Below are 17,183 nucleotides of genomic sequence, written 5' to 3'. Positions count from 1 at the left end.
AACAGGAAAAGATGATAGTAATAAATTAACCAAGTTAGTTCATGAGCAATATTGTTGGAATTTGGAAATAATACGCTGATTTACTATAAGAAAAGAAAAACCCTGTTGTTTCTTTGTGGAGAAGGCTTTACTATCACCATGCGAGGGAAGTTCAACGCAATCAATGCCATTATTTCCAGGAAAAAAGAAAAAGAAGAAGGAAATGTCACCATTGAAAATAGTCAAGCAAAAGGTTTACGTAACAGATAGAAGAGGATAGGACATCTTTAACTATTTTTAATTATGACTCAAGCTAATTGGTTTTTATGCGTTCTTCACCAAGACTTGGAAACCCCCCTCACACGCACACAGAGAGAAGACTTTGAATAAGTTAAGAAAATGAAAGGCAAACTCTTTATGAGTTTTATTTATTTATTATTAAATGGTCTTTTATTAGGAAAAATATCCTATTACATACACGGCAGAAATGTCAACATTTAAAACATGGGAAGTGGGTGTAAAAAAAACGAGGGTGACTGTGTGAGAGTATTATTGCCATTTTTTAATTGTAATTAAATGACATGTAAATATCGTTTTAGTCATATCATCAATTTGTGGGTTCCAGTTGCTCAACTGGTAAAGTCTCTGGTAGTTGAATAAGTGATTTGGAGTTCAATTCTCACCTACACAAAAAACTGATTGGTGTCTTGGTCTGATGATAAGAGCTATCATCAGGAGCGGATGTCATACATTGAAACCTTCTCAAAAAACAAAGTCATATCATCAATTTTTGTTATTTAGGGTGATGGCAAGGATAACAATGAAATACGCTTCAAAATAGTAATGACTACAATGAAACGCGAATGACTTTTAGGTCATTTAGCATTTCTTGATGTTTTAAACTAGATATTTATTGTTCAAATATCCCTCTCCATTTAAAATAAATTAAAAAAAAATAATTAAGTACTAATGAAACAAAAAATTGTGTGAAGACCATAAATGAAAACACGCATAAAGATTGATGACCCATGCATATTTTAGCCATAGCACAAAAGAATATCCACATCAATTCGAATGTCACTGGAAAAGAAAAGAAAAGAAAAAACCTTCATTTAAGTTCCATTTATTACCAAGAGCCTTGTACTTTATTTGTTATCTTCTCATCCATAAAGCGCTTAGAGGTTTAGGGGAGAAATGGTTCGAGCAGTGGGGTTAGCAACATATTATAACTATCTAAAAAAAGTTCCATTTATTTATTTAGAATGATTAACACTACTATACCTACATTTTCATTCACTTGATGCATTGTCATCACGTCAGAAATTCACTATAAAAAAATGGATTATAAACACGTTCAACCAGATCTAATAGATATACTCGTAACTTCTTACAAAAATAGCCTAACACAAATTTATTACACCCCAAAATAAACTTTAAACCTCAACTCACAAACTTGACACTTTCACTAGTCCAAAACCCCAGTACATCCATTACTCCTCTCAAATTAACACAATAAACAAATCCTCAAATCACATGTGGTATCTTTTAATCCAAAAAGTTGTAAACACCTTTTAGCAATAGATCAACTGCCAAATTGGTCTTAAACGAAATTCATTCCATATTCTTAGTCTTCTCATTTTTCCATGTGGGAAGATCACTTGAACTAGACCTATCAAAACCCTAATAATAGTATAGTGTCTTTTTATATATATATATATATAAAAGATTCTAACTCTTACCGTGTAGGAAGTTGTGATTTGTGCAACTTCACATTCACATGTTCATACCACGTCCTAACTACTTTTATTATATATTAATCACAACATATCGTTTCAACAATTATGAAATACTAATAAATTTTTTTTATTAACTAGTCTTGTTGTTAAGTGAAATGATGAGAAATCACTTAGGAGCGTTTGGTTCACTGTGATGTGTTATTAATGTGATGCACATTACGATGATGTAATATTAAGGTTTTTGGTTTATTTTATTTTTTCTAACATTACTATAATCTAAAATTACAAAATATATTACATCACCTTGATCTCATCACATTCTTAAACAATGTAATATTGTATTCTTGTATTAAGATTACAATAATGTAATATTATGATGTAACGTAACATCACGGTGAACCAAACGCCTAGTATTGAAACTGCAGAAGACAGTTTGGGTCAGCTAGGAAATACTTACTTGATTTATGTCACTCTCAATAATCCTTTTTTTTTTCTTTTTTTTAATTAAAAAAGATAAAGATAAAGGATTTTGAATTTGCCAATACTTAACATAATTGAGTAATTGACACTAATAATTTTGAATAAATAGAAAATGAAAGCCAAGTGCACTTCATTTGAACGTATACTAATACTATCCAAGGACTATTGAGAGTGACAATTGGCCAAACACAATTTTGGATTGCAGTATTAGGTCTGCATTGGCATTGCAATCCAAATTCCAAAGGTATTCAGAATAGGAAAAACTGATTTATTATATAACCAAGTCAGGTCAAGGACAATATCGTTGGAATTTGGAAATTTTTGTTGATATCCAATAGAAAAATCCCTTTTGTTTCTTAGTTGAGGAAGACTTATTAGTACCTTACAGTGTACGTTCAACGAAATCAATTTTGAAATTCCAGCAAAAGAATTGATACCATTGCAAATAGTTAAATTCAGCAGTAAAATGATTACCGGTGACAGATAGAAATGAAGAGGATTGGACATCCTTTACTATTTTTAATGATGACTTAAAGCTCATTGGTTTTCACGCATTCTAGAGCAAGGACCAAAATTTTCTTTCTTAAGACTTGGAAAATATTCACCCTACCCCCTCCGGCGGAGCCAAAAATTATTAATTAAAAAAAAAAACTGACTTTTTAATATGTAGATATAATAAGACTGAAAATTATTAATGGCACTAAAAGTGGTATTTTTACCACATTCCCCTACCAAAACGATAGAAAGAAGGATTCCTGATGGCTAGCCAAGGAAAACAGTCAAAACATGTTTCACTTGCACTCTTAGTTGCATGCTGGTTTGTTTTGCTTTCCTCCTGCAAGGCTAATCCAATTTCAAAGACAGAAATTAAGGCTCTACTCAAATGGAAAGAAAGCCTCCCAGACCAACCAATTCTGAAGTCATGGGTAGCACACACCAATTCCTCTGCTTCAAGTCCATGCAAATGGCGCGGAATAGCATGCAACAATGAAGGAAGCGTAACTGCAATAAACCTTTCATACACGGGATTGAGAGGTACTCTCGAAAACTTAGATTTTTCTTCCTTTCCAAACCTTCTTCGCCTTGATCTCACAGTGAACAAACTGGAAGGCCCCATACCAACAAACATTGGCACACTTTCCAAACTCCAATATCTTGACCTTTCCACAAATTCCCTCAATGGCTCATTACCTCTTTCTCTTGCTAATCTCACTAAGGTTTATCACCTTGATGTTTCCCAAAACAATATAACAGGAGAACTAGACCGGCGTTTATTCCCTGATGGAACCAGTCCGTCCAAAACAGGCTTCCTTAGTCTTAAAATTTTTGGCCTCCAATTTACTAAGCTTGGTGGTAGAATTCCTGAAGAAATAGGAAATTTGAAATACCTGGTTAAACTGTTCCTTGATGGGAATTACTTTTGTGGTCCAATCCCTCCATCTATAGGTAATTTAAGTGACTTAACCACACTTTCCCTTGGCCTAAATGAGCTTTCAGGAAAAATCCCCGTTAGTATTGGGACTTTAAAACTAACACGTTTGTCCCTGTTGATTAACCGGTTATCTGGTTCTGTACCAGAAGAAATAGGAAACCTTTCTTCGTTAGATAATCTACAACTGGCTTTTAACAACTTCAGTGGCCAGTTACCCCAACAAGTGTGTCAAGGTGGAAAGCTTGTCAACTTTAGTGCAGCCTTTAACAATTTCACTGGTCCTATCCCAGTTAGTCTTAAAAACTGCCGAACTTTGTACAGGGTTCGGCTTGAACATAACCTACTGACAGGATATATAGACCAGGATTTTGGAGTGTACCCAAATCTCACTTATATTGATTTGAGTTACAACAGGTTGCGAGGTAAACTCTCACCAAACTGGGGAGAATGCAAAAACTTGACAGCGTTGAAACTTGCTGGGAATGTGATAAGCGGTAAAATTCCCAAAGAGATTGTTCAATTGAGCAAAATGGGATACCTTGACCTTTCTTCCAATCAATTGTCCGGTGACATACCGGCAGAAATTGGAAAGTTATCCAAATTATCAAAGCTAATCTTGAAAGACAACAAGTTTTCTGGCGAGGTACCCGTAGGAATTGGAGGACTATCCAATTTGGAGTCTCTTGACCTTTCCATAAACATGCTTGGTGGGCCGATTCCAGATCAAATAGGGGACTGTTGGAAGCTGCAAAGTTTATCTTTGAGCAAGAATTACTTGAATGGGACGATTCCCTACCAAATTGGTAATCTTCGAGCCTTACAGGATCTCGATTTGAGTTTCAATTCACTGATGGGTGGGATACCACCCTGGCTTGGCAGCCTTTCAGATTTGGAATACTTGAACCTCTCCAACAATAATCTCAATGATTCAATCCCCGGTTCACTAGGCAGCATGGTGAGCTTGATAAGCATCAACCTATCAAGCAACAATTTGGAGGGTCCTCTTCCTGAGGGCAAAATCTTTTGGTCAGCTACGTTGGAGGCTTTCAGTAACAACAAAGATCTATGTGGCGAAATCCAAGGTTTGCGACCATGCAATGCCTCAGTTAAAAGGAAGGGTGGCGGAAATATGAAAGGCAAACTTGTAATAATCATTGTTGCTTCTTTTGTTGGTGCATTGTCACTTTCAATTATGTCTATTGGGATTTTTCTATTTCTAGAAAAGAAGCTCTCAAGAAATATGCTAAAAGATGAAGGCACATCAAAGACTGAAAATCCATTCTTGATATGGTACTTTGATGGGAAGACCATGTTTGAAGACATCGTGGAAGCTTCAGAAAACTTTGATGATAAGTATTGTATTGGGGTGGGGGGAACTGCAAAAGTATTTAAAGTGGAAATCCCAGGCGCTCAAGTGTTTGCAGTGAAGAAGCTGAGGTCTATGGCTGAAGGCACAGAGACTGCAAATATAAAATGTTTTACCAATGAGGTAGCTGCTTTAACAAAAATAAGACATCGAAACATTGTGAAGCTTTTGGGGTTTTGTTTCCAAGAAGTGCACTCATTTTTGGTCTATGAGTTTATGGAAAGAGGAAGCTTAGCTGATATGCTGTGCAGCGAAGAAGGAGCAAAGGAGCTAGACTGGGCAACTAGGGTAGAAGTAGTTAAAGGTGTGGCCTACGCTTTATTTTATATGCATCATGCTTGTGTTCCTCCTATAATTCATCGTGACATCTCGAGCAAGAATATTTTGTTGAGCTCAGACCTTGAAGCATGTATCTCGGATTTTGGCATTGCAAAGTTCTTGAAGCCTGATTCGTCTAATTGGACAACAATTGCAGGCACTTACGGCTATCTCGCCCCAGGTAAGCTTTACAGCTTCTTTCCAATGGTTTTTTCGCTTGAATTGAACATGCTTATTTTAGGAACTTTAATTTATGCCCATTCTGATTGCTATATGAGCATTTTATTGTTTGTTATATTTCAATGAAATGATTAAGTCAAAACTTATTGGTGGCTTTTTTTGGCTAAATTTAAGTGGGGCTGCATCAAACTTTAATTAGATATTAAAAACCATTTAGCTATATATTCATTCATCTATTTTCTCTACATCTTCCATTTGTTGTACACCATGTTTGATTTTTTGCAGAGCTTACTTACACAATGGCAGTGACTGAAAAATGTGACGTTTATAGCTTTGGTGTTTTGGTGCTTGAAGTTCTTATGGGAAAGCATCCAGGCGAACTCATAACTAATCTACATTCCTCAACTGGTACAAGTGTCCCCCTCAAAGATGTGTTAGATGATCGTCTCCCACCTCCCAAAAATCGAAAGATTGCTGATGAATTAGCTCTAATGCAAAACTTATCACTTTCATGTTTATGTACCAATCCTCAATCCCGCCCAACTATGCGTAATGTGTGTAGGCAGCTGGAGATACAGGTTGCTAATAACTAAAAATCATCTTGGTCTCTCTCAATTATGGCCCTATGTGTGCATGTATTCTTTGTTATGCGCGTATGTAAAACCAATAAATATATGTGATGCATATAATGAACACAGACAATGCATCATGTGAGAATGAATTGTTAATTTTCCTTCTATGCATCACATGTTGAGGATTTTTTGAATAAATTCATTGTGAATTGTAGTCCTCTAGAGTATGACTGTAATGCAATTTCTAAAGGTACAGAAACTTTCTCCGATAAGTGTCAAAGCAAACTTAGAATTTCTCTTTCTCTTTGTACAAATAAACTTTAACCAACTTTAACCATATCATTAAATCAACAAAGTGTTCATCCAACACATCATATTCAGGCAACTGAATTAGACTCTATTTGAGTGCTTACTTTAAAATGAAAACATAAATTATTTTACTTTTCAAAATAATCAGTGGTTTGGCAAATGAGGGAAATTGAGCAATACCACTAAGATAGCTATAAAGATTGTTGGTTATCTTGTGAGAAAAAAATGAGAACAAAAGAAAACATCGCTCTTTAGCTAAGTAAAAATGTGAGAATGTTTATGAATCATTCAGCAGAAAAAACAGAGAATGTTTATGAACCATGAATCTATATCTAGAAGACAGTGTGAAAAAGTGTCTATCTGCTATTAGACAAAAAGCCCAGCCTACTAGAAACTAGCCTCAACCTAGCCCAAATTTGAAACCAACTCTGAAATTGAATCAACATTTTTTTAATTGATTTCATTGATTGAAAATATTAAAACTAAAACTAGAATAACATGATATTGCATCATACATATATATAATTTAATTTTATGTATTCTTTCAGTTCAGAGTTGGCAAGGAATTAGAATCAATATATTATATAACTTCTAAGTCATAATAATTTTCACAAAATATTTTACAATAATTGAAGCGACAAGTGTTTAATGGTGGATAAACCAATAAAAACATATCAACTCAATTGTAGTATAAAAAAAAAATCCCTCACACAAGCACTACTTTTGTTTCTAAAAAAAAAAATTGTAGTAAAAAAAAAGTTGTGAAAATTAATGTATTAGTATTACTTTGAAATTAGAATTCAGCCCAAAATGGTCCATAAAAAGCCCAACCCAACACAGTTTGGTACCCCGTCTTGGCCCAAATATGAATCGACGTTAAATTTTTTCAGAGAGCCGAAGCGAAAAGCATTTTCCCGCCTTTGACACACACACACAGTACACAAAGCTCATAGATCCAAACATTTTTCGCTTTCAAAATTCAAACCCCTCTTTCTCACCTCACTTCCCCAAAACACAAAAAAAAAACCAAATCCACTTCTAGGGTTTCGAACTTCGATCTCCAAAACCCTAAAATTCCCTTCCCATTCACTCTCTAGGGTTTTTTTTGTTGAGACAATGCACATCAAGGAGATATGCTTGGAAGGGTTCAAATCCTACGCGACGAGAACCGTGGTCCCAGGGTTCGACCCGTTCTTCAACGCGATTACGGGTCTCAACGGGTCCGGCAAGTCCAACATCCTCGACTCGATTCGCTTCGTGCTCGGGATCACGAATTTGCAGCAGGTTAGGGCTTCGAATCTTCAGGAGCTCGTGTACAAGCAAGGCCAAGCTGGAATTACTAAGGCCACTGTGTCCATCGTCTTCAATAACTCTGACCGGACTCGGAGCCCGCTCGGGTACGAGGACCACCGCGAAATCACTGTTACTCGACAGGTTCGGTTTCCTATTTCGTAATTACTTTGTAATTATATTTCAATTATTATGTTTTAGGTGATTTATTTTTAGAATAATGTGTGGAAATTATGTTTTTGATTAATATAGTTGATAAATTATCGGTAATAACTTAAGTCGTTAGGAAATGATGAATTTAATTATTTAATATTGGAATATGTTATGACCCGTGTTTGATTGTAATTGTTAAGGAAGAATTGAGTGGGTCTCGTAAAAGAAAATGTACAAATAACCACTTTAAGTGAATTATAATAAAAAAAACTCGACAGGTTTCGTTTGCTATTTTCTAGGTTGCACTGACACGGCATTTTTGCCAACGTACCGGTGTCCAACACGTGTCGGACACGGTGCCGGTAAGACTTGCTGGACACCGGTGTCCAAGCAGTGTCTTTTTTTTTTTTTGACACGGCACCGACGCGGCGCCAACGCGGAGGACACGCCAGCAGTGGAAAAAAAACAAAACAAAAACCCACACAGCCCATAAGTGAGAAGTGAAAATAGGAAAGTCGGTGAGCTCCCTCTGTCCCTCTGTCCCTCTAATTTCTCTTCTTCCTGTCTCTCAACCTTCCCCCTTTCACTCCCTTAGTTTTCTCTCTCTTCTTTCCCAAGATTTTCCAACCCCTTATCTGTCTGCCCTCACTCCCCTTATAAAGTCTCTCCTTAGTGGGGTTTAAATCATTACTTTTTCACTAGTTCCCATGCAATCCCACTTTTACTCAAAATCCCTAGAAACAATCACGTCTTCTGAAGATTCTCTTGAAACATGCTCCAAATGTAAAATGGCGTTCGGCAGTGAACTCCCCAAAGGCATTAACAATACTCGAGAACCGACCTAAATTTAACCATTTCCTTGTGGATCTCCCACTGTCTTATCAGTCAATAGTGGGCCTACCTCAGCTCGAACACTGTTGTATTCCTTGAACGATACTCTCTAGGTCCTAACATACTTATTGTTGGACTGGGCCTATTCCTATAGGTTTTGGGCCCAACTCAATCTTCTGAGCTAGCGTTGGCTACTCAGGCCGATCTTGGGCCTAAGTTAAGTGGGCTAGTACTGATTACCTAGGCTCGAGCCCCCTATAGTAAGTTATCAAATTGTCTACCAAAGTGAGTAAAAAATATTCAATTGAACTAATGAAAAATTCAAAAAAATGAATGATCCAAAATTTTAATAGACACAAAACACAATTTATAATAAAATGAATGTGAGAAGAAAAAACATCAATATATATGTTCTCAAGAATTATATTCTGCCAGGTGCCACAGTCTTTGCAAAGAGAATTAAAATATTCTTAAGTGACACATCAGAGATAAGAATAAATTAAATATTGACCTTTTGTTTTATTTTATTCAATGTTTCAAGATTTTTCTAATTAAAAATAAATATTCTTTGTACCTTGGTTCAATGTTTCAAGACTTTTCATCCCTCACACATACACACAAAAATCTTTGCATTTTAATTCACCATTTTCACCTCTTGCACTTCTACCCATATATATATATATACACACACACACAAATAGCCCTTCGGTTTGCATATTATATTGAGTGACAACGGCAATTACGACTTTGATGTTAAGGTTGATCGTTGTAGATTTGTAGGTTTTGCAAATGATGTGATTGATTGTGTGTGTTTGGGATGTGAATTTGTTTTAGAATTAAGGAGAAAGAGAAAGACTCATTCTATATCAGCTTTTATTCTATAATATTTCTCAAAAGTTGTTGTTTTCTATTTATATTTCTTATTACTTCAATTGAATAATTATAGTGGATATATGTGGGCAATTTATAATTCTTGTTTTTTATGATGAACTCATTACTAACAAAGTTCTATAACAATTATGTTGTAATACATATACAACATTCTCTAAAATCATCTTACATAAAATATTACAACATGATTCGTACATCGTACAGGTAACTTACTAGTTCTCTATAACAACTAGACCAAATGAACAATTTTTTATAGAGCATTATTGGACTCAAATATTTAGGAGGGCCAAGTTCTTTTTTATAGGCTAATTATAAAATGTTAAATATTTATATATAGTATAAAAATGTTTTTAAAATTTTTGAGGGGAGGGGGTATGGTCCCCACTCAAGCATATAGCTCCACACACACCCCCCCCCCCCCGCGCGCACGCGCGCATACACACATATGAATGAAATGATTAAAGCCACTTTTTTGGGACTAATTTTAAGTGGGGAATGTCCCAATTTTTTTTAAATTCTATACTAAGCCATCATATGGCTAATTCATTCATCTTTTTTTTTTTTTTTTACTTAACTAAATTTAATATTACTAGGAACTACAATTTCCGTTTGTTGTAAACCACATTTGATTTTTTGCAGAACTTGCCTACACAATGGTAGTGACTGAAAAATGTGACGTTTATAGCTTTGGTGTTTTGGTACTTGAAGTTCTTATGGGAAATCATCCAGGCGAACTCATTGCTAATCTAAATTACTCAACTAGTACAAGTGCCCCCCTCAAAGATGTGTTAGATGATCGTCTCTCACCTCCTAGAAGTCTAAAGATTGCCAATGAATTAACTCTTATGCAAAACTTAGCACTTTTATGTTTATGTGCCAATCCTCAATCTCGCCCAACCATGCATAGCGTGTGTAGGCAGCTGGAGATGTAGGCTGCTACTAGCTAAAAATCATCTTAATCTCTCTCGACCATTGCCTTACTTGTGCATGGCCTTTGTGCATGTATGTACATGGAACAAATAAAAATATGTGATGCAGACATAATATGTCATGTGAGAATGTACTGTTACTTGTTAATTTTCCTTTAGTGCATAAAATGTTGACTGGACCTTTTCAATAAATTCATTGTGAATTGGAGTTTCGTGGAGTTTGACTAGAATGCATTTTTTTTTTTTTATATAAAATAGAAATTCTATTCTAACTTAGTTTAAGTGCATATGTGAATGAAACTTATTTCTAGAGATTTGAACCTCGGTCTTTATCCCCTATCTACAAGAACTATGTACTTATGAAGTGATCATTATATCAACGGTGGGCAGTGGTGGATTGCAATTTCTAAAGGCACGGCAATTTTCTAAGTAAATGTCAAAGCGCAAAATTGACCCATAACACTTTCCAAATCTACACATGGTGGAACAGAACACACAAAGCTAAGCAGGCACGGCCAACACACAAACCTCCAGAACCCATTCCATCCAAACCCCCAGGGGCAAACTCAGGTCACCCAAATCCACCAACCCAAATTCCCAAACAACAACCAAGCACCCAAACCAAGTGCACTTCGATGTAGAACTTTGACCACCATGTTTCACTTGCACTCTTAGTTGCATGCTGGTTTGTTTTGCTCTCCTCCTGCACGGCTAATCCAATATCAAAGACAGAAATTGAGGCTCCACTCAAATGCAAAGAAAGCCTTCCAGACCAACCAATTCTGAAGTCATTGGTAGCACACACCAATTCCTCTGTTTCAAGTCCATGCAAATGGCGTGGAATAGCATGCAACAGTGAAGGAAGAATTACTGAAATAAACCTTTGCATACGCAGGACTGAGAGATAACCTCCAAAACCTGGATTTCTCTTCCTTTCCAAACCTTCTTCGCCTTGATCTCCAAGTGAAAAACCTCACAGGTACCATACCAACAAACATTGGTACACTATCCAAACTCCAAAATCTTGACCTTTCCAGAAATTCCCTCAGTGGCTCATTACCTCTTTCTCTTGCAAGTCTCACTCAGGTTTATGAGCTTGATGTTTCCCTAAACAATATTATAGGAGAACTAGACTGGCGTTTATAAATTATTCCCCTATGGAACCAGTCTGTCCAAAACAGGTCTCCTTAGTCTCAAAAATTTTGATCTTGAAGATACAAAGCTCTAGTTTGGTCCATTTCAGTCCATGTTCAATTCGGTCCATTTCGGGTGAGTATAAATAAATAAAGGAATCTAGAAGAAGAAAAGGTAACAGTAATAAATTAACCAAGATAGTTCAAGTCTTCAAGAGCAATATTGTTGGAATTTGGAAATACTACATTGGTTTACTATAAGAAAAGAAAAAAAACCTTTTGTTTCTTTGTGGAGGAAGACTTAGAATTACCTTGCGACGAAAGTTCAAGAAGGAAATGACTCCATTGCAAATAGTCAAGCAAAAAGTTTACCTAACAGTTTACAGAAGAGGATTGGACCTCTTTAACTATTTTTAATTATGACTTAAGCTAATTGGTTCTTCACCGAGGACTTAAAAACCTACCCCCCCCCCCCCCCCCTCTTTCTTTCACACGCACGCAAAGAGAAGACTTTGATTAATTTAAGAAAATGAAAGGCAAACTGTTTCTGAGTTTTTTTAAAAAAATAGTCTTTTATTAGCGAAAATATCTTTTTACATTAGTTTACATCCATTAGGGGAGAATGATTTGAGTTGCAAAATTAGCTGCATATTGTAATTATTTTTGTAAGAAAAAAAAATTTATTGCAAAATTAGCTAAAATTTAAATCATAGAGATAAAAAAATTATCTCTATAATTTTTTTATTCTATACTAAACAATCATATGGCTATATATTAATTCATTCATCCAAGTGCACTTCATTTGAACGTATACGGTATACTAATACTATCCAAGGACTATTGAGAGTGATAATTGGCCAAACACAATTTTGGACTGCAGTATTAGTTCTGCATTGGCATTGCAATCCAAATTCCAAAGGTATTCAGAGTAGGAAAACCTGATTATATATAGTAATTAAATAACCAAGTTAGGTCAAGAACAATATCTTTGGAATTTGGAAATTTTTGTTGATATCCAATAGAAAAATCCCTTTTGTCTCTTAGTTGAGGAAGACTTATTATTACCTGTGGACGTTCAACGCAATCAATTTTGAAATTCCAGCAAAAGAATTGATACCATTGAAAATAGTTAAATTCAGCAGTAAAATGATTACCAGTGACAGATAGAAATGAAGAGGATTGGACAACCTTTACTTTTTTTAATGATGACTTAAAGCTCATTGATTTTCATGTGTTCTTGAGCAAGGACCAAAATTTTCTTTCCGAAGACTTGAAAATATTCACCCTAACCCCTCCAGCGGAGCCAAAAATTATTAATTAAAAAAAAAACTGATTTTTTTGTATGTAGATATGATAAGACTGTAGATTAATCGCACTAAAAATGGTATTTTTACCACATTCCCTACCAAAACGATAGAAAGAAGGATTCCTGATGGCTTGCCAAGGAAAACAGTCAAAACATGTTTCACTTGTACTCTTAGTTGCATGCTGGTTTGTTTTGCTTTCCTCCTGCAAGGCTAATCCAATATCAAAGACAGAAATTGAGGCTCTACTCAAATGGAAAGAAAGCCTCCCGGACCAACCAATTCTGAAGTCATGGGTAGCGCACACCAATTCCTCTGCTTCAAGTCCATGCAAATGGCGTGGAATAACATGCAACAATGAAGGAAGCATAACTGAAATAAACCTTGCATACGCAGGACTGAGAGGTAACCTCCAAAACTTAGATTTCTCTTCCTTTCCAAACCTTCTTCACCTTGATCTCAGTGTGAACAAACTCACAGGCACCATACCAACAAACATTGGCACACTTTCCAAACTCCAGTTTCTTGATCTTTCCAAAAATTCCCTCAATGGCTCATTACCTCTCTCTCTTGCTAATCTCACTCAGGTTTATGAGCTTTATGTTTCCCGAAACAATATAACAGGAGAACTAGACCGGCGTTTATTCCCTGATGGATCCAGTCTGTCCAAAACAGGCCTCCTTAGTCTCAAAACTTTTGTCCTACAAGATACTAAGCTTGGTGGTAGAATTCCTGAAGAAATAGGAAATTTGAAATACCTGGTTCAACTTGCCCTTGATAGGAATTACTTTTGTGGTCCAATCCCTCCATCCATAGGTAATTTGAGTCACTTAACCACACTTGTCCTTAACCTAAATGAACTTTCAGGACAAATCCCCGTTAGTTTTGGGAATTTAAAACTAACAGAGTTGTTCCTGTCGAGTAACCAGTTATCTGGTTCTGTACCAGAAGAAATAGGAAACCTTTCTTCGTTAGTTAATCTACAACTGGCTTTTAACAACTTCACTGGCCAGTTACCCCCACAAGTGTGTCAAGGTGGAAAGCTTGCCAACTTTAGTGCAGCCTTTAACAATTTCACTGGTCCTATCCCAGTTAGTCTCAAAAACTGCAGAACCTTGTATAGGGTTCGGCTTGAACATAACCTACTAACAGGATATATAGACCATGATTTTGGAGTGTACCCAGAACTCACTTACATTGATTTGAGTTACAACAGGTTGCGAGGTAAACTCTCACTAAACTGGGGAGATTGCCTAAACTTGACAGCACTGAAACTTGCTGGGAATATGATAAATGGTAAAATCCCCAAAGAGATTGTTCAATTGAGCAAAATGGGATACCTTGACCTTTCTTCCAATCAATTGTCTGGTGACATACCAGCAGAAATTGGAAAGTTATCCAAATTATTAAAGCTAATCTTGAAAGACAACAAGCTTTCTGGTGAGGTCCCTGCAGGAATTGGAGGACTGTCCAATTTGGAGTCTCTTGACCTTTCCATAAACATGCTTGGTGGTCCGATTCCGGATCAAATAGGGGACTGTTGGAAGCTGCAAAGTTTATCTTTGAGCAAGAATTACTTAAATGGGACGATTCCCTACCAAATTGCTAATCTTCGAGCCTTACAGGATCTCGATTTGAGTTTCAATTCACTGATGGGAGGGATACCAACTTGGCTTGGCAGCCTTTCAGATGTGGAATACTTGAACCTATCCAACAATAAGCTCAATGATTCAGTCCCCACTTCACTAGGCAGCATGGTGAGCTTGATAAGCATCAACCTGTCAAACAACAATTTGGAGGGTCCTCTTCCTGAGGGCAAAATCTTTTGGTCTGCCACGCTAGAGGCTTTCAGTAACAACAAAGATTTATGTGGCCAAATCCAAGGTTTGCGACCATGCAATGCCTCAGTTAAAAAGAAGAGTGGCGGAAATATGAAAAGCAAACTTGCAATAATCATTGTTGCTTCCTTTGTTGGTGCATTGTCACTTTCAATTATGTCTATTGGGATTTTTTTATTTCTAGAAAAGAAGCTCTCAAGAAATATGCTGAAAGATGAAAGCACATCGAAGAGTGAAAATCCATTCTTGACATGGTACTTTGATGGGAAGACCATGTTTGAAGACATCGTGGAAGCTTCAGAAAACTTTGATGACAAGTACTGTATTGGGGTGGGGAGAACTGCAAAAGTATATAAAGTGGAAATCCCAGGCACTCAAGTGTTTGCTGTGAAGAAGCTGAGGTCCATGGCCGAAGGCACAGAGACTGAAAATATAAAAAGTTTTACTAATGAGGTAGCTGCTTTAACAAAAATAAGACACCGAAACATTGTGAAGCTTTTGGGGTTTTGTTTCCAAGAAGTGCACTCATTTTTGGTCTATGAGTTCATGGAAAGAGGAAGCTTAGTTGATATGTTGTGCAGCGAAGAAGGAGCAAAGGAGCTAGACTGGGCAACTAGGGTAGGAGTAGTTAAAGGTGTTGCCTATGCTTTATTTTATATGCATCATGATTGTGTTCCACCAATAATTCATCGTGACGTCTCAAGCAAGAATATTTTATTGAGCTCAGACCTTGAAGCCTATGTCTCTGATTTTGGCATTGCAAAGTTCTTGAAGCCTGATTCGTCTAATTGGACAACAATTGCAGGCACTTACGGCTATCTCGCCCCAGGTAAGCTTTACAGCTTCTCTCTAATGGTTTTTTTGCTTGAATCGAACGTGCTCTTTTTAAGACTTTGATTTATGTCCATTCTGATTGCTATACACGTGCATTTTCTTTCTTGTTATATATTAATGAAGTGATTAAATTCACATCTTATTGGTGGCTTTTTTTTTGGCTAATTTTAAGTGGGGGTGCATCAAACTTTTATCAGATATCAAACAGCCACTTAGCTTTATATATATATATATATATATATATATATATATATATATATATATATATATATATATATATATATTCATTCATCTATTTTTTTTCTACAACTTCCATTTGTTGTACACCGCGTTTGATTTTTTGCAGAGTTTACTTACACAATGGCAGTAACTGAAAAATGCGACGTTTATAGTTTTGGTGTTTTGGTGCTTGAAGTTCTTATGGGAAAACACCCAGGCGAACTCATAACCAATATACATTCCTCAACTGGTACAAGCATCTCCCTTAAAGATGTGTTAGATGATCGTCTCTCACCTCCCACAAGTCAAAAGATTGCTGATGAATTAGCTCTAATGCAGAACTTATCACTTTCATGTTTAAGTACCAATCCTCAATCTCGCCCAACCATGCGTAATGTGTGTAGGCAGCTGGAGATACAGGCTGCTAATGACTAAAAATCATCTTAGTCTCTCTTGACTATTGCCCTATGTGGGCATTTATTATTTGTTATGCGTGTAAAACCAATAAAAATATGTGACGCATATAATGAACGCAGACAATGCATCATGTGAGAATGAATTGTTAATTTTCCTTCTATGCATCACATGTTGAGGATCTTTTGAATAAATTCAATGTGAATTGGAGTCTGGCAGAGTTTGACTGGAATGCAATTTCTAAAGGTACAAAAACTTTCTCCGATAAGTATCAAAGCAAACTTAAAATTTCTCTCTCTCTGTACAGCTAAACTTTAACCAACTTTAACCATATCCTTAAATCAACAAAGTGTTCATCCAACACACCATATTCATGCAACTGAATTAGACTCTATTTGAGTGCTTACTTTAAAATGAAAAACATAAATTATTTTACTTACCAAAATAATTGGTGTTTTGGGAAATGAGGGAAATTGAGCAATACCACTAAGCTAGCTATAAAGACTGTTGGTTATCCTTTTCAAAAGAAAAAAAAAAAGATTGTTGGTTATCTTCTGAGAAAAAAATGAGAACAAAAGAAAACATTGCTCTTTAGCTTAAGTAAAAATGTGAGAATGTTTGTGAATCATTCAGTAGAAAAAACAGAGAATGTTTATGAATCATAAATCTATATCTAGAAGAGAGAGTGTGAAAGAGTGCCTATCTGCTATAGGACAAAGCCCAAGCCTACTAGAAACTGGCCTCAACCCAGCCCAAAATTGAAACTAACTCTGAAATTAAATCAACATTTCTTTTGAATTGATTTCATTGATTGAAAATATCAAAACTAAAACTAGAATAACATGATATTGCACCATACATACATATAATTTTATTTTATTTATTTTTTTGGTTTAGAGTTGGCAAGGAATTATGCTCTGTTTGTTTCAGTATCAACGTTTTTTGGAAAATGGTTCATTTTTCAAAGAGCATTTT

At 35.9% G+C, this 17,183-nt stretch overlaps 3 protein-coding genes across 3 annotated transcripts; all 3 read left to right on the top strand.

Annotated features, from left to right (window-relative positions):
- Window positions 1-2,953: 2,953 nt before the first annotated feature.
- On the top strand, window positions 2,954-6,084 carry LOC142619246 (uncharacterized). Its single transcript, XM_075792307.1, has 2 exons — window positions 2,954-5,492; window positions 5,777-6,084. Exons 1-2 carry the CDS (start codon window positions 2,954-2,956, stop codon window positions 6,082-6,084), a joined length of 2,847 nt encoding a protein of 948 aa, XP_075648422.1.
- A 1,404-nt stretch (window positions 6,085-7,488) lies between these two features.
- On the top strand, window positions 7,489-7,827 carry LOC142620055 (structural maintenance of chromosomes protein 2-2-like). Its single transcript, XM_075793493.1, has one exon. It carries the CDS (start codon window positions 7,489-7,491, stop codon window positions 7,825-7,827), a length of 339 nt encoding a protein of 112 aa, XP_075649608.1.
- A 5,204-nt stretch (window positions 7,828-13,031) lies between these two features.
- Window positions 13,032-16,362, top strand: LOC142621379 (uncharacterized). Its single transcript, XM_075794695.1, has 2 exons — window positions 13,032-15,570; window positions 15,922-16,362. The coding sequence occupies exons 1-2, from the start codon at window positions 13,032-13,034 to the stop codon at window positions 16,227-16,229; spliced, it is 2,847 nt and encodes a 948-aa protein (XP_075650810.1). The 3' UTR covers window positions 16,230-16,362.
- Window positions 16,363-17,183: the final 821 nt, after the last annotated feature.

The sequence above is a fragment of the Castanea sativa genome, chromosome 12, assembly GCF_040712315.1.
Source record: "Castanea sativa cultivar Marrone di Chiusa Pesio chromosome 12, ASM4071231v1".
NCBI classification, from domain to species: Eukaryota; Viridiplantae; Streptophyta; class Magnoliopsida; order Fagales; family Fagaceae; genus Castanea; species Castanea sativa.
This window is presented reverse-complemented; position numbering and strand designations above follow the sequence as displayed.